The sequence below is a fragment of the Mustela nivalis genome (genome assembly GCF_964662115.1).
Source record: "Mustela nivalis genome assembly, chromosome: X".
Classification (NCBI taxonomy): domain Eukaryota; kingdom Metazoa; phylum Chordata; class Mammalia; order Carnivora; family Mustelidae; genus Mustela; species Mustela nivalis.
In genome coordinates this window covers 113,856,322-113,882,076 of record NC_139040.1, presented here as the reverse complement: position 1 = coordinate 113,882,076, position 25,755 = coordinate 113,856,322, and the positions used below count along the sequence as shown (strand labels likewise).

The window sequence follows — 25,755 nt, the reverse complement described above, 5'->3', positions numbered from 1 at the left end:
CCAGTGAGGAGGAGGCCAAAGGTCTGAGGAGAAGGGTCATAAGCAGAAGGGCCAGTGGCAGAGCCCCCAGAGGGACGATGACATGGTGCCCTGGGCTCTGGGGTTCACTTGAGCACAGACCACAGGTGCCTCACCGTGCACAGGCTCAGCAGGGCCGGGCTCGAGACTGAAAACCCTCCTCTTGTTTCCGTGAACATTTGGGGATCTCGTTTGATTTTGGGGAGGCGAGGACAGCCCAACAAGGACTGAGACTCTATTTCCCGACAGTCAGGCAAATGGAGTCCTAGCAGAATATTTGATTTCAATTAAAGTACAAGTAAAGGAGTAAGATTTATGTCTAGTTTACAGAGTAATATTTATGTCTACTATAGTAGGAGTAGTGTTACATTTATCGTTGATATTTTTTATTCCCCTCCTATGAGGTAGAAGTATTTGGTGACTCATAGTCTTAAAAAATAGTTTAGGGAAAAAATTCTGATATAAATTTTAATTTCTTGACTTCTTTTTAAATGATATTAACTTATGTTATTTTTTAACATTTTAATTCAAATTTTAGTTTATATTAATTTCAGGTGTACCGTGTAGTGATTCGACACTTCCTTACCTCACCCAGTGCTCATCACAACACCTGCCCTCTTTAATCCCCATCACCTGTTTCACCCATGCCCCGCCCCCATCCCCTCTCCTGTCTGGTAACGGTCAGATTGTTCTCTAGAGTTAAGAGTCTGTTCTTGGTTTGCCTTTTTTCTCCCTTTGCTCTTTTGTTTCTTAAATTCCACATATGAGCGAAATCATATGGTATTTGTCTTTCTCTGACTGACTTATTTCACTCAGCATAAGACACTCTAGTTCCATCCAGCTGTTGTAAATGGCAAGATTTCATTCTTTTTGACAGCTGCGTTAATATTTCAGAGTGTGTGTGTGTGTGTTAATATACACACCACATATTTATCCATTCATCAGTTGATGGACACTTGGGTTGTCTCCATAGTTTGGCTATTGCAGATAACGCTGCTATAAACATCAGGGTGCATGTTTCCCTCTGAATTAGTATTTTTGGATTCTTTGAGTAAAAATCTAGTAGTGCAGTTGTTGGGTGTGGGGTAGTTCTATGTTTAACTTTCTGAGGAAACTCCATACTGTTTTCCAGAGTGACTGCTCCAGTTTACACTCCCACCAACAGCGTAAGAAGGCTCCCCTTTCTCCATATCCTTGCCAACACCTGTTTTTTATTAAAGGACATTAGCTTTTAAAGTAAATTGAAAAAAGCCCTTGACGATTGATAGTTTCAATTCACTAAAATAATGCCAACGAGGTAAGCTTACATAAATGAGTTTTCAAATTATTACTGGCCGTAGTGCTTAAAAATTAGAAATGCAGATGTTATAATCATAGTACACCATGACATTTTGTGTTGGTTTTTGCCTCAGGTTGTAGTACTTCCACTTATCACAGTTTCTGGTCTTGGAAGCAATTATTTCTACCAAATGCCAGGTGTTCTGCCAACATTTTCTGCACACTCGCCCTGACCACAGTGATTTTGTGAGCAGAGCCCTTGTTCCAGCCAGGGCAGCTCTGACGGCAAACCCACCTGTAGACATACGGGGCCCCACCATTAATACAGCGGGTTCTTTCAATTCAATAAAATTTTTTCAATTTTTTTAAAATTTTTTCAATTTCAATAGAAGATAGTCTAAAGGTAATGGTCTTCGAACTAGGGCACACATACCCCTGGGGGGTACTCCAAGACTTTCTAAGGGCTAACCAAACACAAGAAGCCTTAAAGGACTCAATTTCCAGATCCTTAACTTCCAAAGGTACACTTTCCTACAGTTAATGGTCCAGGATGAAGCCTGTGTATCCAAAACCACCCTTACTCCACTATCCAGAAGAAAGACACCATCCAAATCTTACTGTGCAGCATTGCAAGGGGCAGGGAGTTAAGGCTCCAGGCCAAACTGAAGGGAAATCTTGCTTAATGACTACAGCACACACCATGAATCTCTAAAAGCAAGCTTCCTGTCTTACAAAGATTTCTGTTATAGGTAAAGCCAGGTGTTGGAAACTAATTACAGTAGAGTGGGGAATAATGTAAATTGTTGCCTAACAACTGTGCCTTTTCATTCCCCTAACTATTGTCGAAGGACACAAGGATCTTGAGGGATAAGGCCCAGGAATTCAAAGCAAAAGGAGCAACGCAAAGAAATATTGAATGCTAAAAATGGCTTTTTCATGTAGTTAAGGGTAAGCATTTTTCCAGCTATTCTCAATACTCACATTGAATCCTACAAATGCCTTTTCTCTTTTAGTTAATTAAGAGTAAGCATTTTTCCCAGCTTTTCACTTCAAAATCATCTCAGTAAGGCAAAGCTGTGTAGGCTGATACCACTGCATCGTAGAAATGGAACTGGCATATTTTCTCGAATTATCAATTTGCTCAAAATATTTTGGAATAAACACATGGATAAAACATTTACGTGCTTTTTTTTCAGATTTCATATGCATTATTTTAAATGGAAGTTAAAATCTATTTTATCAGATCACATTATAAAACTTAATCCATTTATAGAAAATCCTTTTTCTATTTCCTTTCCTAAAATGTGTTGTTATTTTCTGTCTCCTCCTAGCACAAATTATGTACTACCAAATTATTTTTTTAGCAATATATTCCTTTTTCTATTCTTAAATACACAGGGGAAGTATACCCATGGTACCTAATAAAGATAAATAAGTCATTTATGATTTTTAATTTGATTTCATTTAATTTCCCCCAAAAGCCAAACACCAGAGTTTAACACACACACACACACACACACACACACCACATACACACCCCTCTAATATTTAGAGAAGAAATAACATGTCTTCTTATCATATGCCCCTCCTTATAGATATGGTACTATTTTACCTATATATTACATTGTATTACTATAAATTAAGCATAATGATTTATTGTCTTGTTTACAACTTATTAGAGCTATGTAATTTTAATCTTGACTGATTCTATTTCATACAATGCATTCTATTATGTATTTCTCAGTGGTTTTTATAAGGCTTCCTGAAATACATGAACATATTTGGACTGAAAAGACTTTTTCTCCAGGTTTTTTAGCAGGTTTAACAGTAAGGACTACCTTTGCTGATTAGGTTAGGTGGTGTTTTCTGTAGATTTAGTAAGCAAAAACTGCAGCCCCAAGATTTCCAGGTTTTTTTTTTAAGATTTTATTTATTTGACAGAGATCACAAGTAGGCAGAGAAGCAGGCAGAGAGAAAGGAGGATGCAGGCTCCCTGCGGAGCAGAGAGCCTGATGTGGGGCTCGATCCCAGGACCCTGGGATCATGACCTGAGCCGAAGGCAGAGGCTTTAACCCGCTGAGCCACCCAGGTGCCCCTCCAGGTTTTTTTTTAAGTTTTAAAAAATGGTAAAACTGTTTTATCAAAAATTATTGAATTGACAAATATATAACAAAATTACCAATATTTTCATTTCCCCAACCCTTTACAGGTATATCTGGTTAAGCACGTTGCTTTGAAGTAAAAGAGTAAAGGTTATAATTAGGAATCACTAACTAAGTCCTGGTAAAGCCTTTTTCTTCTACTTCTCAGAAAGGAAGAAAGCAAATGATTTTCATCGCTTGGAAACAAATCTCGCAGGTGAGGTCATTTCTAACCCACTGCTTGCATCAAATTGGAAAGAGGGGCTTAATAAATTATCACTTGATAGACCATTAAAATTATTTTGTTGACAATAAATTATTTTTGTGATACATGGCAAATAACTCAGGAGTTCAAAGACTGAATGACATCTCTATAACAAACTTCTTCCATTCCCATCTAAATATTTGTGTAAACAAAATATTTTAGCACTTACATCTATAATAAGGAAGAAGAATAAATCAGTGTTAAACCCTGTCTCATTCTAGCAATAATATATTCATCCACAAATCAAAAAATCCCACTCATCTCATTTAAATGTTAGAGAACACTCAAAAGGAAAAATCCCAAAGGAAAAAAATATCAAGCAAATCCAGAGGATAAAAGCAGCTTACTTATGGAGGAGCAAGGATAAAAATACAATGGAGGTCTCCACAGAAACAATGGGAGCAAGAAGAGACTGGAGTGAAATATTTAGTATCGAGAGAAAGAAACCCACCAACCTAGAGTTCTGTACCTTGTAAAATTATCCTTAAAAAGAGAGGAAGAAATAAAGACCTCCTCCAACAAACAAAAAATGAGGGCATTTCTTTCCAGTAGACCTGCCTTGCAAGAAGTGTTTTTAAAGCTTCTTTAGGAGAAGAAAAATGATGGGTCAGAAGTTCAAATCTACATAAAGAAAAGAGAAAGATAAATAAAATCTTTAAAAAAAAAAAAAAGAAAAGAGAAAGATTCAAGAACGAATAAGATGAGACAAAACATTTTATTTTTCTCACTCTTAATTCATCTAATAGATGAACAGTTTTTTCAAAATAGTAACAGCAATAATCAATTATGAATGAATGAACACAATGATATAGGGGATGAGAGGGAGAAATAGGAAATATTGTTTTCATAAGGTATAGTGTTATGTAAAAGTGGACTTGGATTAGTTTAGAATGTATATTATAAACTTTAGGGCAACCACTAATAAGGTGAAAAAAGAAGTATAATTGATATGCTAAGAAAGGAGAGAAAATGGAATCATAAAATGTTAAATTAAAACAACAAAAGGCAGAAAAATTGTGAAAGATACAAGTAGGAACAAAACACAAAGCCAACAAATAGAAAACAGAAAAAAATATGGTATATATTAAACCAACTGTATCAATAATTCCTTGGAACACATCTGGTCTACATTTATCAATTATAAGGCAGAAATTGTGGATCAAAAAACAAGATGTCTACATTTGATGTCCATAACAAACATTTGTTGTAGACAAATGTTGTTTACAAAAAACCCACTTTAAATATGAAAACATACATACATTAAAAAGGGTCAAAAATGTGAAAGTAGGCACATTAATTTCAGACAGAGTAGACTCCAGAACAAAGAAAGTTATCAAGAAGAGAGAGACATTACATAATGATAAAAGGGTCAACACTCCACGAAGACATAGCAAATCTTAAAATGGACATGCTGAAAAACAGAGTCAAACTATAGGAGGCAGAAATGTTAGAACTGCGAGGAGAAATAGATGAATCCACTATAATAGTTGGAAGCTTTAACATCCCTCTATCAGAAACAGATAGAATTAACAGACAGAATATGAACAAGGACTTAGTTTAACTCAACAGCACCATCAATCAGCTGAATATAATTGACATCTACTGACTAGTTCATCCAACCACAGCAGAATACACAACTTTCTCAAGCTCACATGAAGCATTCACCAAGACAGACAACATTCTGGGCCATAAAACACACCATAACACACTTAAAAGAATAGAAATCATACAATGTGTGTTCTCAGACCACAGTGGAATTAAACTAGGAATCAAAAACAGAAAGATAGCTGGAAAATCCCCAGATACTTGGAGATTGAGCAACACACTGCTAAAAATAACACACAGGTAAAAATAAATAAATGAATAAATAAATAAATCTCAACAGAAATATTTAAATATTTTGAGGTAAATGAAAATGAAAACACAGCTTATCAAAATATGTGGGATGCAGTGAAAACAGCTTAGAGGGAGATATGTAGCATTAAATGCATATATTGGGGAAAAAAGAAAGTCTAAAAAGTCTAAATATTTGAAGTCAACAATCTAAGCTTCCACCTTAGGAAACCAGAAAAAGAAGAGCAAATTAAATCCAGAGTAAGCATAAGAAATCAGAACAGAAACGAATGAAACTGAAAATAGGAATCAACAGAGAAAAATCAATGAATCCAAAAGCTGGTTCCGTCAAAAGATCAATAAAATTTATAAGCCTCTAGTTAAGCTAAGAAAAAAGAGACAATACGCAAATTATTAATATGGGATATTCAAGAGGGGGCATTATTGTCGATCTCATGAACATTAAAAGGATAATAATTTGATAGCCTAAACAAAATGGACAAATTCCTTGAAAGACACAAGCTGTCAAAACTTACACTGGGGGTGGGGGTGCCTGGGTGGCTCAGTGGTTAAAGCCTCTGCCTTCGGCTCAGGTCATGATCTCAGGGTCCTGGGATCGAGACCTGCATCGGGCTCTCTGCTCAGCAGGGAGCCTGCCTCCTCCTCCTGTCTCTCTCTGCCTGCCTCTCTGCCTACTTGTGATCTCTCTGTCAAAAAAACAACAACAACAACAACAAAAAAACCCGTACACTAGAGGGGTGCCGGGTGGCTCAGTGAGTTAAAGCCTTTGCCTTCCGGAAGCTCAGGTCATGATCCCAGCGACCTGGAATCAAGCCCCGAATCGGGCTCTCTGCTCAGCCGGAAGCCTGCTTCCCTTCCTCTCTCCTGCCTGCCTCTCTGCCTACTTGTGATCTCTATTTGTTAAATAAATAAATAAAATCTTTTAAAAAGTCACAGGTCTGAAAAAAAAAAACTTACACTAGAAAAACACAGTGTGAATAGGCCAAATTTAGTAAAATATCTAATGACCCTCTAAATGAGAAAACACCAGGCCCAGATGAGTTCACTGGTAAATTCTACCAAACATTTAAGGAATAAACTACACCAATTCTTTACAATCTCCTCCAGAAGACTGAAGCAGAGGGAATACCTCCTAACCCATTCTCTGAGGCCCCATTACCCTAATATCAAAATCAAAAATAGATATTGTAAGAAAAAAAAACCAAAGCCTCAGACCAAGTTGTCTCATGAAAATGGATGCAACACCCCCGAAAAGATTTTATTTATTTGTCAGAGAGAGAGAGCACGCATGCGCACAAGCGCACAAGCTAAGGGAACAGCAGGCAGAGGGAGAAGCAGGCTCCCTGCTGAGCAAGGAGCCTGATGTGGGACTTGATCCCAGGACCCCAGGATCATGACCTGAACCAAAGGCAGATGCTTAACCGACTGAGCCACCCAGGCATCCCTGGATGCAAAACTCTTAACCAAAATATTAATATATCAGATCCATCAATATATAAAAAGAATTACATACCATGACCAAGTGGGATTTATCTCAGGTATGCAAGGCTGGTTCAACATCTGAAAATCAATTAATGTAATCCACTACATCAACAAGTTAAAGAGGAAAACCACAAGATCAATAGATGAGGAAAAGACATTTGATAAAATCCAGTACTCCTTCAGGATAAATACTCTCAGAAAACAGAATAGAGAGGAACTTCCTCAACTTGATAAACACTACTTACCAAAAAAACCTATAGCTAATATCACACTTAAAGGAGAGAAATTTGAAGTTTTCCCACTGAGATCAGGAACAAGGCAATGACATCCCCTTTTACCACTGCTTTTCAACATTGTAGGGGAAGTCCTAGCTAGTGCAATAAGCCAAGAGAAGGAAACAAGAAGTATACAGACTGGGAAGGAAGAAATAGAACCATTTTTATTCACAGATGACATGACCACCTATGTAGAAAATTTGAAAGAATTTCCAAAGAAAAATCCCCTAGAATTAAATAAGCAACTATGGCAACGTTAACAGAGAAAACAAACCACAGACTGGAGAAAAATAATTGAAAAAGAGAGAAGAGATTAAGGTCTCTCTTCAGAAGAGATTAAGGCAGGCAGGAGAGAGGAAGGGAACTATACAAGGCACACTTTAAACCCAACAATAAGAAAATGAACAACCAGATTTAAAAATTACGAAAGATCTGAACACACACCTCACCAGAGAAGCCATACAGATGGCAAGTAAGCACAAGATGTTCAACATCTTACGTCACCAAGGAATAAACAAGACAACAATGAAATACCACTATATACCTATTAATGACCAAAATGCAAAACAATGACAGCACCAGATGCTGGTGAGAATACGGAGCAACAGGAACTCTGACGCACTGCTGCAGGAAATGCAAGATGGGACAGCCACTTTGGAACTGTTTGGCAGTTTCCTACACAACTTAACATACTTTTTTTAAAATAAAGATTTTATTTATGTATTTTAGAGAAAGAGAGAGAGAGAGTGCACAAGTGCAAGTGGGAGGCAGAGGGGGAGAGCCTCACGCAGACTCTGCACTGATCACGAAGCCTGACTCAGGATTCGATCCCACAACCCTGAGATCATGACCTGAGCTGAAACCAAGTGTCAGACGCTCAAGCACTCGAGCCTCCCAAGTGCCCCCAAACTTAACACACTCTTAACATACAACACACCAATCACGCTCCTTGGTTGGTATTTCCCCAAAGGAGTTGAAAACTTATGCCCATATAAAAACTTGCTCGTTGGAGTGCCTGGGTGGCTCAGTGGGTTAAAGCCTCTGCCTTCAGCTCAGGTCATGATCCCAGGGTCCTGGGATCGAGCCCCGCATTGGGCTCTCTGCTTGGCAGGGAACCTGCTTCCCTTCCTCTCTCTCTCTCTCTCTCTGCCTGCTTGTGATCTCTGTGTCAAATGAAAAAATAAAATCTTTAAAAAAATGTTTATTGAGGGGATGGTCAGTTAAGCAGCTGCCTTCAGCCCAGGTCATGATCCCAGGGTCCTGGGATCAAGTCCTGCGTCGGGCTCCCTGCTCAGTGGGGAGTCTGCTTCTCCTTCTGCCTGCTGCTCCCCCTGCTTGTGCTCTCTCTCTGACAGATAAATAAAATCTTTTTTAAAAGTTTGAGGTTTGAAAATGTCAATACTTCTAATATTAAAGAAATTACATCTTTCACAGCTATTTAAACTTGGAAAATTTTAGATGTCAACTTCAAAAAACTGCAAAGAGGTGTTTAGTTTTTCAAAATTCTTTTAGGGATTGTGATTGAGGACTCCTAGCCTAAGACAATGGCTATCAGTGGGGGGCCTCATCATCCCCTAGGAAGCATTTCAGGAAATTTGTCGGGCATCTTTAGTTGCCACAATGATTGGAGGCAGACACTGGCATTTCGAGGGAAGGACGCCAGTGCTGCTAAACCCCTTGCAGGGTGTGGGGCAGTTTCATGGGAGATTCGTGCAACAACACGCAGGATTTCTGAGTGTCCCTGCACTATTGTTTTAAGTCATTTGAGTCTAGAAACTCACTTTCTTTTTCTTTCTAATCACAAAGTATTTCTGGAATAGCTGTGATAGATGCTGCATTTTCGAGGAAGGCAACTACTACACACCTCCAAGGAAGACCATATGTGTCCATACGTTTATCCAAATGTGTCTCCTACAGCGATACCATGCCCAGGAACCGAGCTGATACCATGGCCCTGGTATCACCCTGAACAGGCTCGTGCACAGCCATGGCTAGTGTTCCCGTTAAGTGTGACCCACATCAAACCACCTCCCAACTTCAGTCACCAAAGCACGGCAGGGGTCTCCTCAGGGCCTCAGAAATGGTTTTCCCCTCGAGAGAACCAGAAATGAACGAAAAAGGTGTTCTCTGCCTGCCTTGGGTGTCCTCTGTGAGGCCTGTCCAGTACTCACTGTCTTTCATCATCTCTTCCTTCTGGAAAGAACTCCATTCAGTAACCACGTGGTCACCATCTTCAGTAAAATTGGGAGGAAGGTGCCTCTCAAATATCCAAAATGTGATCTTAAACTTGCAGAGGGTAACAAGATACTTTAGAAACAGAGACATAGTCTCTTAGCAGCACTTTCTTCCTCATGGTAGGGGCTTAAGTGTTGACGGTGCCAAAGTCAGTTAAAGGCACAAAACCGATGACCATGAAACAATATGGTGTTTCCAGAAGCTAGGAAGGTGAGATGGAGGTACTATCCCCCTTACCCAAACTGAAATCAGTAGGCCTTCTGGAGGAGCAAAATTTTCCTCCACACCTCACCACTCCCAAGCTTATGAAGTAAGCTATCTCCTTCCCTGTGAACCAAAATTCCCCAGGTATATAAATCTCCATGTCTCTAACACGCGGTACCTAAGCTCCATTAACGATGCTATCATCAGCCACTACAGTTAGCACGGCATCATCCTAAGCGGTGTGGGCCACACAAAGGAAACAGGCAATGCCTTTGTTTACCCTTAATCATCCTTAAGGCTCTCGGCTCTCTATGATTTGAAATAAAATTAACATAACTTTTCTCCTGACCTTCCAGAAAATTTGAGAAACATAACTGTGATCAGGCCTCAATCACAAGAAGAAAGGCATTCATGGAAAACATGAAGTGGTTGCTCTTGGTGGTGTTATTAGTCTGTCTCTCTCTGGGAGTCAGTGGTGTATAATCCCATGAAGTCATTTCCCCTATGGCTTTTTAAACATCACGTATCGTTTCAGGCAGCCAACAAGTGAGCCGGTATTGGCTGAAATGGAAGTAATAACCATGTGAGATTTTAATAGCGGAACGCTGAAAGGGGTCCTTTTCAGACAGCACATTATAAAGGAATTTTCTAGACAAAGAGAAAATGCAATTCTTACCTCCAACCAACAAGTAGCTGTTGGGAAACAGTGTTTTTGCTTGCATAAGTGCCCTTGCATGACCGGAATGGAAGAGGTCAAATATCCCATCTGCATAGACTCTGACAGGCCTGTCAACTGAGGAAGAAACAAAGTGTCATCAACACAACCACAGAATAAGGAGGCCCGGGGACCTGATTCTTCTGTCATGAGGACACCAGTATGAGGAGGTTCAACTCGATAAAACACCAAGGCCGGGTACCATCAGTCTCTTATTCGTGCACACAAGTACTTCTACCAAGAGGTTCTTCTGAGGTGAGCAAAGTAGAGTAAAAACAGAGAATTAAGAGCGACCCACAACACATATTTGAAGCCAACAGGAGATATAACAGGGTGGTATGGAGTTCTCTGAACCCAGAGTTGGGTCTGGGTGTCGGAGCTAGCAGATTCAGACACGGGTGCCGACAAAAGGTTGGCAGAGTCTGCCCAGAGGGAACAGCAAGGCAGGAGTAACCGAATCGCTTAATGAAAAGGAAAAACGACTTCATTCTTGACTCCGAGAGTCCTGAAGGAAGACTCCCGAGACCTGCTCCCAAAGGCAGCGTTGTGCAGGCGTCTGCTCGTGCTGCTCCGAGAGACAGGCGTGCGCCTTCCCTCCCAGCTCCAGCTCCCACTGGAGGCCCCAGCCCAGCTGTGGTAGTATTTACACCACGGAAATGGGCAACTGCTACCCACCAGGGTTACTGCCCTCCGGAGGGCCAGCAGGTAAACTGCACAGCACTGCACAAAGGTCACTCCCTAACTCTTTGGTGTCATAAGAGATTGGGGAGGGGGGCATGTGCCCCAAAGATAGAAGAGTCAGGTGACATGTGGGGTGGTCCCCCGTGTTGCAGGCCAGCGACCAACACTACTGTCCCTCTGAGGGATCAAGGTCAAGAGAGAAGAGGCCTCAACAGACATTCTCCCAGGGCCAGATGGTGCTCTGGGAAGTGCCATTCCGCGACGAAGAAAGATACATTCACCACTGCCCCCGGGCCACTAGAAACTACAGGATGACACTTCGCTGAGACAGCCCAAAGACCCACCTCCTCAAATAAGATGGAGACATTGGGGGTGGAGGGGTTGGGTGCCAACTTTTACACCATTCTGGACTATCAACGAAGGAACTAGAAAGTGAAAAGATGGCAAACTAAAAGCTAAACATGGCAAACTGAACTTATCCGCATTTACCTCTCCTTCCTTCCGAATACCACAAGAATTACAGAGAAAGAATTAAAAGGCTATATCCCTCCCCTCCTCCAAAAATAACAGGTATGATCCCGTAGGGCAGAGGAAACAAGAAAGGCAAGGACAGATGAGAGATGTCCACATTTTGGAAAGTTGATTGTCAAATGCTGAGTGTCTATAGGAAATAAGAATTGGGATGAGGGCAGATAGGGAAAGGGAATGTTGAGTAATTGGGTTTTTTTTTTTTAAGATTTTATTTATTTATTTGACAGAGAGAAATTACAAGTACACTGAGAGGCAGGCAGAGAGAGAGAGAAGGAAGCAGGCTCCCTGCTGAGCAGAGAGCCCGATGCGGGACTCGATCCCAGGACCCTGAGATCATGACCTGAGCCGAAGGCAGCAGCCTAACCCACTGAGCCACCCAGGCGCCCAGGGTTTGTTTTTTTTTTTAATAAGCCCAGGAGTCCTACTGACTTTTTCCAGTATATGCATGTATAATAGTGATGTTATAAAAATAAATTTAAAAAAGAAATCAATGCAAACTTCTGGTGAATGATTTTTAAGACAGATTTAAAATTGTGATTATTTCCTGATGTAGTACAACCTCATTAATTTGGAATATAAATTAAAAGGAATGGTACATTAATAGATTCAGACAGTACAATGTTTCTAATAAATTAAATTTCTCTAATAAAAAAACTCAAGAGACTTTATGTCAGATAGGGAATTGCAATTACTCCCAATTATACACCATTTTGAACAAACAGAATTGCCTTCACAGGATTATACTGGATTCTAAATAAGGCATGATAAATAGAAAATGCTGTGAAATAACAAACTGTCTAATGAGGGATCTTTGGTTTCAATGCTCTTATTCAATTTGAATTCAATTGAGGAAAATTTGTTTTAAGATATAAATTCCAGGGGAAAGCAGATGGCAGTTTTGCAAAACTTTTTGTTATTGATTCAGAGGTGATCAAGATAAATGAATTCAGGAAGCAGGGAGGAAAGAAAAGTAAAGAAAGTGACATAATTACCGAGAAAAAGGCCATTTAGTAAACCTTTGAAGAGTATTTGTGGAGTTGATTTTGCAATAAGCTCACTTTTTAAAATTGTAGTGTGTCAGCAATTTCCAGTCTGGGAAATGGGACCAAAAAAAAAAAAAAAATCAACAACAACAACAACACCCAAAACCAAAAACCATCTTAACAAATGAGTGCCTCAAGAGAAAAAAAAAAAGATTAAGATGGAAATGGGTCTGCAGATTAGAGATTTAAAAGACTTATCAACATACTGAATATATAGATATTTGGATTTAGGTTCAAGCTAACTACTGTCTAGTAAATGAGGATGTTAGATTCTTGGAAATTGGAACACTGGATATTTGGTGATATTTAAGAATTACTGTGAAATTTTAGGTGAAAAAATAGAATAATCGTTATATTTTTAAAGATTTTATTTATTTATTTGACAAAGAGAGAGACACAGTGAGAGAGGGAACACAAGCAGGGGGAGTGGGAGAGGGAGAAGGAGGCTTCCAACTGAGCAGGGAGCCCAATGCGGGGCTCGATCCCAGGATTCTGGGATCATGACTTGAGCAGAAGTCAGATGTTTAACGACTGAGACACCCAGGTGCCCCAATGCTTATGTTTTTAAAAACTGGTTTTTTAAGATAGTTACACAGATATATTTATGGGTGGAATGAAAGGAAGTTCAGGGCTTTGTTTCAAATAATTCAAGAGGGGGCCATGGATGGGGGCATACATGGGGCAAGACTGGCTTGGGGGGTGGGTGTTAGCTATAGAGGACAGACACATGAAGGTTCATTATATTGTTCTACTTTTGTGTACATTTGAAATTCTCTACATTTTTTTTTAAGAATGTGGGGTTTATTTTTTTCCATTTTGTGTATTTATTTACCTTAATCTTTTGTTTCAGATTTTTGAGTAAAGTGGAGTAATTCTCCAGAGCATCTATGTTGGGAACCACTGGCCGGTGAGGCTGGGTATTTGGCAATGATCCCAAGTGGGAACCCAACTACTCCATGGCCATGGTGGAGAGAACTTAACGTGCTTCCCAGGGAGCCCTGCTGCCTGGTGTTCACACCTTGGTGCCATCTCCTCCCTTTGAAATGTGAACGGGACCTGTGACTTGTCTTTAACCAGGTGAATATGGCAAAGAGGATGCATGGCACTCCCATGATGACATTACACTATATAACATTCCAAACTGCTACAAGACTCCTTCTCTCTCGGTGGCTTCGAAGAAGGAAGCCATTGTGTAGTGAGAGGGCCACACAGCAAGGAACTGCAGCTGACCCTAGGGGCTGAGGGCGACCTCTGGCTGACTACCAGCAAAAAGCTAGATCTTTGGTCTTAGAATTACGAGGAAACAACCTGAGTGAGCTTGGACACAGGTCTATCACCATCAAGCCTCCAGGTGAGAGATGAGCCCTTGGGGACCCCTTAAACACAACCTGGTGGACCCTGAGCAGAGGACTTAGCTAAGCCAGGCTCCCAGCCCACAGAAATCATGACATAATAAATCTGCATTGTTTTAAGCCACTAATTCTCGGGCATAGAAAATGAATACAATGGCATTGTAAATTTTCTGCCCAGAGACAATTATAAATTCTTAGAAGTATTTCAAATAAATTCCTGTTTATCCTGAATGAACAGAGCGAGGTCTATCAGAGAAATGGGATGTTCTAGTAAAATGACTATCTGTATAGCACATGTCGATTGCCAGTTTTAAATAATTTCCATATAACAAACTACACATAACACCAAAATGATATTTAAGAATCTTGGATACAGGAGTGCCTGGGTGGCTCAGTGGGTTGAGCCTCTGCCTTCAGCTCGGGTCGAGGTCTTAGGGTCCTGGGATAGAGCCCCGCATCGGGATCTCTGCTCAGTGGGGAGCTAGCTCCCCCCCCCCACTGCCTACTTGTGATCTCTCCCTGTGTCAAATAAATAAATAAAATCTTAAAAAAAGAAGAATCATGGATACAAAGAAGGACCATGGTATAGTACTGTGGGGCAATCTGACTTTTTTTTTTAACTTCCTGGATCATACACTCCAAATTTTTATAAGTTATTCAGCACTTACAAACAAAAGAAATAGTGAGGGGGCTCTGCTTGCCTCACACCTCACACCATATATGAAAATTAACTTGAAATGGATCATATATCTAAATGTATGAACTAAAGTTGTGAAACTTCTAGAAGAAATCAGGGGAGACTCTTAGTGACTGTGGGTTTGGCAGAAATTTCTCGAGTAGGGGGCACCTGGGTGGCACAGTCTATTAAGCTTTGTTCGGACTTCGGCTCAGGTCATAACCTCAGGATCCTGGGATCGAGCCTCTTGTCCTATCAGGTTCCCTGCTCAGTGGGGAGTCTGCTTCTCCCTCTCTCGCTCCGCCCCTCCCCCACTTGCGTTCACTACCTCGCTATCTCAAATAAATAAAATCTTTATAAAAATTTTCTTGGGGCACCTGGGTGGCTCAGTGGTTAAAGCCTCTGTCTTCAGCTCAGGTCATGATCCCAGGACCCTGGGATCGAGCCCCCGCATCAGGCTCTCTGCTCAGCAGGGAGCCTGCTTCCTCCTCTTTCTGCCTGCCTCTCTGCCTACTTGTGATCTCTCTGTCAAATAAATAAATAAAATCCTTAAAAAATTTTTTTCTTGACTAGAACCCCAAAGGGCATATTATAAAGCCAAAAAATAAAAATAAATTGGACCTTACTTCAAACTCACATCATCAAAAGACATTTTTACAAAAATACAAAGGCAAGTCAGATAGGGAGAAAATATATGCAAAGCATATACCTGATATAAGCCTTGTATCTAGAATACAAAAGAACTGTCAAAACTCAATAATACAAAACACCTCATTTTAAAAAGGGCAAGAAAATTGAGCAGACGCTTCACCAAAGAAAATGAATATATGGATGGCAAATAAGCTCATGAAAAGATCTTTAATATCATTAGTGATCAGGGAAACAGAAATTAAAACTGGAATGACAGACTCCTTCATATCCTTGGAGTGGCTAAGAATTTAAAAATATATTGACCCTACCAATTATTGGCAAGGGTACAGAGCAACTGGAATGCTGGAACAATGCCAGTGGGAATGTAAAATGGTACAATCAGTCACTCTGTTAAGCAGCTGGGCAGTTAGTAAAAAGTTAAGCATACACCTACCACGTGGCCAGACAGGAGGCAATCAGCGGCTGCATCAGACCTGAACTCACATTTCTGTGGGCTCTGTTAGGGCATTTCTTGGTATTCCTTCAGACTCAGGCAACAATGAATGGGGGACTATTCATTTTTTATTATGGCTGTTAATCTACATTTAAACGGGGCTTTAAAAGTCCGTATGATTTAGGGGCGCCTGGGTGGATCAGTGTGTTCAAGACTCTGCCTTCGGCTCAAGTCATGATCTCAGGGTCCTGGGATAGAGCCCCGCATCGGGCTTTCTGCTCAGCAGGGAGCTTGCTTCCCTTTCTCTCTCTCTGCCTGCCTCTCTGCCTACTTGTCATGGCTGTCTGTCAAATAAATAAATAAAATCTTTAAAAAAAAAAAAAAAGTCCGTATCTTTCACTTGATCTTTGCATCAACTCCAACGTATGTGGGAGAGAATGGACTTACTACTCTTGTTTCATAGAGGGGCAAGGGAGGCTCAGCCTAGTTAACCAGCTCACCCAGCACCAAACAACCAAGCTATGAAGCAACGTGAGCACAAACCTAACTTCACTGTTCTTGCTTCTAACTCATGGCGCCTTCTAAAAGACCACATTCCAATATGAATTCTTTTTAAAAAGAGAGATTAGTACTAAACACTCATTAATTATAGTCACTAGTATTGTTTTTGTGTACAATTGTGCAAAAACAGTGGCACAAAAATTAACCTTTAAACATCTAGTAGTTACAGATTTTCTCAAGTTTACGATAGCTTTAGATAAACTTGAAAATTTCCTTCTACTTAGAGCCAGCATTTCCTGATAGTGATTGAAGTTAACTTTTTAAATACATGAAATTTAAAGTTTAAAAAACTGTATTTAGAGGTGCCTGGATGGCGCAGTCAGTTAAGCGTCCAACTCTTGGTTTTGGCTCAGGTCCCACTCTCAGTGTCGTGAGATCAAGCCCCACATCAGGCTCCGCGCTCAGCGCCAAGTTTGCTTCGGATTCTCTCTCCCTCTGCCCCTTCCACTTGTGCTCTCTCTTGCTCATTCTCTCTAAATAAGTAACTCTTCTCAAACAAGGGTATATTTAAAGAAAATTATAGTACAGGTACACACCAACAAGGCAAATTTCATCAAGGTAGTTATTGAAAAAATGAATTTGGAAAACTCTACACACCATGGAAATGGAACAATACAAATCCCCCTTTGAGAAAGAAAATAGGCAGTTAGAACTGAATTTCTTTGTAAGATAGAAGGCAGCTGTGATGAAAAGGGGCCTATGAAACAATCACCTGGACCTCTTTATCTCAAGACAGAGGAGGGATTCTCAGTCTCCGGTAGATATGAAACCTTGCAGGTTCCTAGTTCCACAGATGGACTAATTGAGCTAAGATCAAAGGTGCCAATTCCAATTGTTCTACTGTGTTTCTTCTCTTGTGGCTCACAGAGAACGTCCAGGAGCAAAGAGCAATGAGCAGAGTTTGTCGTTACCTCTTTTAAAATTTATATGCCAGCCCCTGTTTGGGCAGACCGACAATTGTACAACATATTGTAGGCAATTGTACTAAATCATAAAATAGGGCCAGTGAAGGAGACAAAGACTTCAGTTATAACTATAATCTTGAAGTACATTATAACCCCCAAATGTGGGTCTGTTTGGTCTTTCTGATGGAATGCTTAAGACCACACCACAAAAAGTTAATTGCTTAGTAGTCTTGAAAATGATCAAATGTTCCAAAAAAGCAATGATTTTTTGTTGTTGTTTTCTACTAACCGCACAATGCACCAACAATTATACTTGGATTATCTCCTGCTCACTCCCTCCCAGCACCACCAATAGTTAGTCACTCTTTAACAGTGGCTCTGGCAGTGAGGGCCCAGGACAGGCAGAATCAGCAGGGAATGCGCTGGGGACGCCCCAGCCCCAGCCCCGATCTACCCCATCACGCACTTGGCAGGGGATGGCTGCTTGAACAGCAGAGGATTCGAAGCCGCTAGGAGGACCACTACTATCAAAAAAAAAAGTGGTTATGGGAGTGCGGTCTAAGACTGTCATGTGCTTTTTACTAATCAAAGAACTAACATCTTGTCCCATTTTAATATGGATGCTAGACATTAGAAATTTTGTTAGAAATAAAGGAGTTTCCAACAAAAATGGGGCCCTCCCGCCTCGCCAGCCAGGTGCCCATCAACATCACAAACTCTCTTTCTTCAATAACTTTCCAGGGTCATCACCTGAAACAGCAGGAGACTTTCTCTTCTAGTGTGAAGATTTCCCCTTGGCTCCATCTGACTCCTGTAGAACCCCATGTCCCACAGACCCCACAACACAGCGGTTTCAAAATGAACCACCATTTCATTCTAACTTGATTCTCGGGGTGTAAACTGCTTAGTGGTTAAACATACCAGGGCCCAATCTCATCCCAGCAGCTTGCTGCTGGCTCAGACCCTCACAAGCAGCTCTGATTTTACTTCCAGAGGGCAAGCTCCTCCTCTTGTCCCAAACTTCCATTCATTCACTCGGTCACTCATGAAACATTTACTGAGCACACAGGCTTTGAAAAGAGTGTCTCTAGGTGCTGGTGAACCAGCAGTGAGCGAGGCAGATGGCCCTGGTGCTACGAAAGATCGCAACCACTGTCTGTCTGTCTTGTTCACACACCTGGCACCCTCCAGATCAAAGCCTGACTGTGATTTCACGGAGCTCCGTGGTCGGCTGGGGCCCATGCAGGGATCTGAGGTGAAAGGGACTTGGCGAATCCTAGCTCTACCCAGTCAGCTAGGACATTTGACAAGTTACTTTTCCATTCTCCAAGTCCTCAAGAAAGGACACAAGATTACACGTCTGACAGTGTTTGCTGTCCGATGGGTAACAGACCGGACGCAAAGACCAAACGAGATCACGTAGAGCACAGAGCACCTAGCAGACGCTGGGTAAGTTCTACCTCCCTTGTCCTGGAAAAGCTCCGTCCTCTTCTTCAGCGGCCTGAAGCTCAGTCTGTAACTTTAAGTGAAATTAGTTCTTTCATCACCACCTGGACTTCCACTGCAGCTTTCGGATTTATTGCTTGGGTCCGCATTTCTCAGTGTGTGGTCTGTAAACCACCAAGATTACAATCCCCTGGCTTATTAGTTACGAAACACTGATGCCTGGGCTCCATCCCAGATTCAGAGATAAGGAAGAGAGAGCAGGAAATCTTTTTTTTTACTCTTTTATTTATTTGGGAGCAAGAGTGAGAGGGGCCGGGCGGGGGGAGGGGCAGAGGGAGAGGGAGAAGCAGACTCCCCGCTGAGCAGGGGAGATCATGACCTAAGTCAAAGGCAGATGCCCAACTGACTGAGCCCCCACCCTGGGCACCCCAGAAAATCTGTTTCTCTAACAAGCTTACCAGGTGATTGGTTGCACACTTAAGTGTGGGAACAACGGATTTAGCTGCTCAGAGCTACCTCCCCAAGCCTCTTCTTGCCTTTGTCAAAGCTTATTAACTTTGTGTGCCCTCATCCCCTCACCTCACGCTCTCGAAGCTCTTCTTCAAAAGGAAGCCAGAGTGTCAGGATCGAGAGGTCAAGCATGAACACTAACGGGTCCAGCCTGACCGCCGGTGGAGCTCGAAGAGAGAGGCAGACGCTTACGCCCCACCCCATCCGGACTGACTCAAAAACTCTGGGGGCCAGACCCACCCAGCTAGGTTAACGAGCCCTCCAGGTGATTCTGATGCTCTCCAGCGTGAGGACCACCGCCAGCCGCTCGCTCAATAACCTTGCCAGGTTCGTGGCTTCTCGCAAAAGCCTCCATTCCCTCACCTGGGAAATACGGTACTAACCACAGAGAGTTGTAAGAGTGAAAAGACATGGTACATCTAAAGAACTTAGTAATAGGGAGCACTTAATAAATACCCATTATTACTGTTATTATTAAGCAAATTGTCCTTTGTCCCATGGATTCTCTTAAGCTGGGGCTGTTTGCTTTTTGCCATGGCGAGTGGAAACTGAGTGATGCCATCTTCAGTGTCTCAAAGCTCAGGGGCTCAACCAGTCTGTTTTCACTCCAGCCCCATCCCCTGCCATGCCACGCACTCATGCACTCACTCATTCCTACACAGCGCTCTGCTTTCGCTCTTCCGGCTCCACTGGCTTGGAATGCCCTTCGGTTGGCTGCCCACCTAGACCCCATCTACCTTCTCCCAAAACAAGCAGCTCAGGTCGGCTACAAGGTCTGGCCCGACTCTTCCAGGCCAAATGAATCTGCCCTTCTTAAAACTTTCAGTTATCTGTGTTGCAAGGTTGAACCCCTAAGCACACACATGCGTATTATTTGGGGGGTTTATTTCATGTCGAGTTGCCTCTTTAATTAAGAGGGGCCCCTTGGAGATAGTCCAGGTTAATTTCCAGACCACTGCAATAGAGCAAAGGCCATGACCAAGCCAGTCAAGTGAATTCTTGGTTTCCCAGTGCATGTAAAAGTCATGTTTAGGGACACCTGACTGGTTCAATTGGTAGAGCCTGTGACTCTTGATCTCAGGGGTGTAAGTTCAAGCCCTGAGTTGGGTGTAGAGATTACTTTTAAAAAGTTATGTTTAGGGGCACCTGGGTGGCTCAGTGGGTTAAAGCCTCTGCCTTCGGCTCAGGTCATGATCCCAGGGTCCTGGGATCGAGCCCCGCATCGGGCTCTCTGCTCCGCGGAGAGCCTGCTTCCTCCTCTCTCTCTCTCTGCCTGCCTCTCTGCCTACTTGTGATCTCTGTCAAAAAAAAAAGTTATGTTTACACTATAGTGTAGTCTATTAAGCCTGTAATAGCATTATATCTAAAAAAAAAAAAAAAGAAACCTCAGTGTATATACCTTAATTAAAAATAACACCTGACAGTAAAAAATGCTGAGCTTTCAGTGACTCATAATCGCTTATCCCAGCTCATCCTAATGAACAGAATAATGAAAAAATTTGAACTCTTGCAAGAATGACCAAAATGAGACAGAGACACAATAAGTGAACACTGTTGTAAAAAATAGCACCCACTAACTTGTCTGACACAGGGTTACCACAAACCTTCAATTTGTGTAAAAAACAAACAAACAAACAAACAACAAAACGCAGAGTGTCTGTGGGGCACAACGAAGTGAGCCTGAGCTCCTGGGATGGTCCTTTACAGATCTTTTTTGATCTCCTCCCCTGGCCATCTCTGGTATAAAGGAGTTCATACATCAGCAAACATCTAGTGTACAGGCCAGGCTCTTTAATTTAAGGCACCCTTGGAGAAACCTTTCAAAATGCAGACTTTTAAGGGGCGCCTGGGTGGCTCAGTGGGTTAAAGCCTCTGCCTTCAGCTCGGGTCATGATCTCGGGGTCCTGGGATCGAGTCCTGCATCGGGCTCTCTGCTCGGCGGGGAGCCTGCTTCCTCCTCTCTCTGCCTTCCTCTCTGCCTACTTCTGATCTGTCTCTGTCAAAGGAATAAATAAAATCTTTAAAAAAAATGCAGACTTTTAAAAATGATGATAATTATAACAGCCTAGGCTTATATCAGCCTTCCCCGTTTAAATGCTGCTTTGGTGTCTTGAACCCAATCTTGTCACCCCCAAAACCTGGTGAAGCAGGCAGGTATTAATGTCCCTGCTGGCACAAGGCACAAGAGGAAAGAGATTCTGATCATTGTCGTGACTTGCACAAAGCCGCCGAACTCGGAGATGGCTGGGCTGGGGCTCCAGCTCCTGCTTACTTGGGTTGGTCTGGTTTACCAGTGTAAGTGTTTATCCTTCTCACACTGGGCTGGAAATCTCTAAATTCAAGGCTCCCATTGAAAGTGCTCAAGTAATGACTGGCCTACTCTGCTTCTTCATTTATTTTTCTAAGATTTTATTTATTGGACAGAGAGAGACAGCGAGAGAAAGCACGAGCAGGGAGAGAAGCAGACTTGCTGCTGAGCAGGGAGCCGGATGTGAGGCTCGATCCCCCGACCCACGACCCTGGGATCATGACCCCAGCGAAACGCAGACACTTAACCGACTGAGCCACCCGGGTGGCACTCTGCTACTTTCAAGGTCAGGACAGGGCCCATTCGGAGAACGAGAAGTACAGCCTCACCTGGTGTTCCTAAGCGGGCCTGAGCAATGGTCAGTTTCTCATGGGGCGCTTGGCACTGGCAGCTGGTTTCGTCGGCAAATGGGGCAGGTGCAGTCAGGGTCTAGAAGGGAAAAAAAGAAAGGGAATATAGTCTGACAAACTTTCCTTTGGCACTAACTTCCCCTGAAGCCGTATTCCTGTTGGCTGCACAGCTACGACGAAGAAGCAGAATATATCCAGAGACTTTCAGAGAAAATATTATACCATTAGAGATAAAAACAGGGACATGATCACTGAAACCTTTTTTTTTTTTGAGTGATGCTCAGCAATCATGACAGTATCACACTCCCTACCCTATGCCAGGTACCAAAGGAGGTAGTCTGGACAGGTGAGCTCTTCTATAATATAGAAGGCCATCTCTCTACTTCACAGAAAAGGCAACTGAGGCCCAGCAGGATGACAAAATATGCCAAGTCATGCCCTTGGGAAGTCGCAGTGCTCGGCTTTGCACATTTTAACCACCACCCAGGGCAGACTGCAAAGATTAAGACTTACCCACAGCCCGGGGTACTCGGCTGGAAGAAATGCCGTACTCAGAAGTGTGGCAGACATCGCCCGTATTTCACACACACGCCAGCCTGGCCAATCACAGACTCTGACGTCACTTCAGTGCAAAGGCCAAAGCCGTGCTCGGTGCCCTGGGAGGGCCTGAGAGCACAGCCTTGCTGGCCGGCAGCAGATAAGCGCTCCTGCGGTAGTTCCAGCAGCCACGGCGGGAGGCCCCGCCCCGGGCAGCCTGGGCTGGGGCTCCGGGGAGTGCTGGGAGAGAGATGTAGTCACTTGGAAGCCTGCCCAGGAAGTGGCTCTGCATCTTTTAGGCAGCCTCTTAAAAGGAAAACCTCACTCCCTCCAGACGTAGACAAAGGGAGCGGTAATTTTGTAAACAGGGCAAATGCAGTGCCCGATGGTCCATGTGTTATCTCGGAATGACGGCATCATCAAGGTCATCACTCTCTCGGCTTTGGGGCATGTAAAGCTGGAGGTGACCCATCACGGTACGCAGGACTCAAATTGTCGTCTCAGTTGTTTCTCAGAGACGGGCACAGGCGTTCCTTAATAGGCGTTCGAGAATGATCCACTCGTCTGCAGAGGGGCTGTGACCCACTTCCGCCCATCATTTATTCACTTGCTCATTCATTAATCATTCATTCACTCGTTCAGCTGTATGTCAGGCACGGTCTTAGAACTGGAGATAGAAGTAGGGGGAAGGCCAGTTGCAGTCCTGGAAGAGCCGGTTTCCCCTCTACCCTGCCAAGAAGCCATCCTGGCCCCACTCCTCCCCCTCCCCATTGTAGCACCTTCCGCCCTGGAAGCTGGAGTCCTGCCCCAGGCTTGTTTGGAGAACTTCCAGTTGCCTGAGACTTCCTTAACCCCCACCTTCCCGTTCAGGGCTCTGAAAGCAAACCAAGACCGGGGACAAGGGTTCAGGAAATGGGTCCATTGTTGGTTGTCAGATCCAGTAAGGTGACCGCATGGGCCATGCTGGGCCAGGGGAGCCTCTGTAATGTAGCCAAGGGGTGCAGTGACAGCATCGAGGCTCTGTGCCCACAAACTGCAGTTTCAACTGCCCTTACCGGTACTTACAGGCTGTGTATTCTAATTTGGCTCTTCTGTCTGAAAGGGACAGACACTGATTCAAGACAGCTCAAGAGATGAAGGATTATTTTAAGGCCTTCCCAGCATAGAAATTGTCGGGGGAGGGGGGGCGTAGGAAAGGCGCAGGGTCTGGCTCCAGAGTGCTCCGCACCCACCGGGCAGCTCTCTGCACGTGATTCCCTCCCTCCCACTCCCATTTGCCCTATAACCGTCCACTGCAGTCAAATCCCTAATCTAATTACCTCCACTCTCCTGTAGAGCTCACATGTGACAGCTGGCCTCCCTTCCCAACACTCACTCATCAACTTCTGACTGAGTCCTCCAGCCCCAGCTCTAACCAACTTCCTGCTTCTTCCCATGTTTCCCCATTCAGATTCCTAAGGGAGAATCAGACCCTCAGAGCTCGCTTTTCAAAGCAGGCCACCACCAGAAGACACTGGCATTGAATCGGACACCTACCTGGGGCCTATGGGCTGTGGCTGCTAAAGGGACAAGGAACGGAGAGGGAGGCCATGGGTGGCCTGTCTTTGCTGTTTTAGCATGTGCTGTCTTCAGGACAAGAAATGTATTTGACTTTGTGCAATTTAAAAAGGATATTCCATGGGGCACCTGGGTGGCTCAGCAGGCTGGGAAGCCGGCTCTTGATTTTGGCTCAAGTCATGATCTCATGGGTCATGGGATCAAGGCCCATGGTAGGTTCCCTGCTTAGCGGGGAATCTGCTTGGAGATGCTCTCTCTTTGCCCCTCCCCCAACTCACGTTCGTTCTCTCTCAAATAAAAAAATAAATCTTTTTTTAAAAAAAATAAGGAGCACCTGGGTGGCTCAGTCCACTGAGTGTCCCACTCTTGATCTCAGCTCAAGCCATGTCTCAGGGTTGTGAGACTGAGCTCTGCATCGACCTCCCCACTTAATGGGAAGTCTGCTTGAGATCCTCTCTCTCTCCCTCTTCCTCTACCCCTCCCCACCAAAAAATAAATAAGTAAGTAAGTAAGTAAATAAATAAATAAATAAATAAATAAATGGATGTTCCTTAGCTGAAGTTCAGTTTCCTCTGTAAAATGGGTACCTATCTCCCAGGGTTATTGTGAAACATAGAAATAATGTATATAAAGTACCTGGTACTGAATCAATTGTGGCACTTATTATTACGATTAGTATTTATTATATATAATATTATATATTATAATAACAGATAATGTAGTTTCCCCTAGAAACAAAGCAAACTGACTCATGAATGAACTTTTAGGACACAACCTAAGTAGGTCAATGAATTGGCAAACTAAGTTAGATTTTAGTAAAGATTCATTAACCTTAACATACCTGGACAGTCAGTCTTTTTCACATGACCTAAAATAAATTACTATTTGGAGATCTTTTATGTGCTAGTTCCAAAGTTTATTAAAAAGATAAGGTGTTGCCATTTTCCAAGAAAGGTGTGTTCTAGAGGGTGTGAAATCTGGTAATTAAAGCAGAGACAGAGAGAGTGGTAAAGCAATGATAGTTACTCAAAGGTAAAGAAAAAGGTTTACAGGCACTCTATATTTTTTCTTAATTATTGTGGCCTAGAAGTAGGAAAAAAAAAGAAGCAAAGAGACAGAAGGTAGACAGAGTTCACAAACGAGCTTGTGTGCACACGAGTACCTGTGTGCGCATGTGATCATATTTAACACGAGCTGACATGCAGGAGGGGTATTTCTTGGTATGTAAAAGGCACTATGCTTGGAATGGAGAGAATGCAAATATTATCCATGTACAAGCCACAGACTTGTTGTGAGCATTCCCTGAACATTCATTGTCTTCTGAAATGAGGCAGATTACCGCCTCAGTTGAGAATCAAGTTCTACATTCATGAAGACCTTGGTTAAGGCCCAGCCACCACCAACTAGCCCTGTGACTTCAGCCACTATTTTTTTTTTCAGTCCAATCACCCCAAAATTCCTTCTCAGAGCCAGAACAAATCATTTGACTTACTCCGGGATTCCAAGCTATCTATGAATTCATCTATATACACATACCAGCCTGTAGAGGACCCAGGCCCCATATCTTCTCTACCATTTGCCAGACCTGGGATGGCCCCTGGGATCCTCTGGGTCTAGGCCCTAAATAAGACATAAAACTGAGGCTCAATAATATAATGTAATTGTAAATCTTTGAGTGCCTAGGTAGTGCCACTAACTGTCTAAGCCCCTTAAATGTATTAACACGTTGACTTTTACAACTCAGAGA

The 25,755-nt window shown here is 42.7% G+C and overlaps 1 protein-coding gene across 3 annotated transcripts in view; it reads right to left on the bottom strand.

Moving 5' to 3' along the window:
• Positions 1-25,755, bottom strand: part of PCYT1B (phosphate cytidylyltransferase 1B, choline) — a 123,158-nt gene that overhangs the window by 46,558 nt on the left and 50,845 nt on the right. For 2 of the 3 annotated variants that reach the window (XM_082718246.1, XM_082718248.1), the window contains exons 2-3: positions 21,894-21,993; positions 10,429-10,545 (exon numbers count right to left, since the gene is read on the bottom strand). In XM_082718246.1, the coding sequence (XP_082574372.1) occupies positions 10,429-10,545; positions 21,894-21,993 (217 nt within the window). Of the gene's footprint in view, positions 1-10,428; positions 10,546-21,893; positions 21,994-22,427; positions 22,635-25,755 lie in introns of those variants that run through there. The other variant, XM_082718247.1, reaches the window with a different exon arrangement.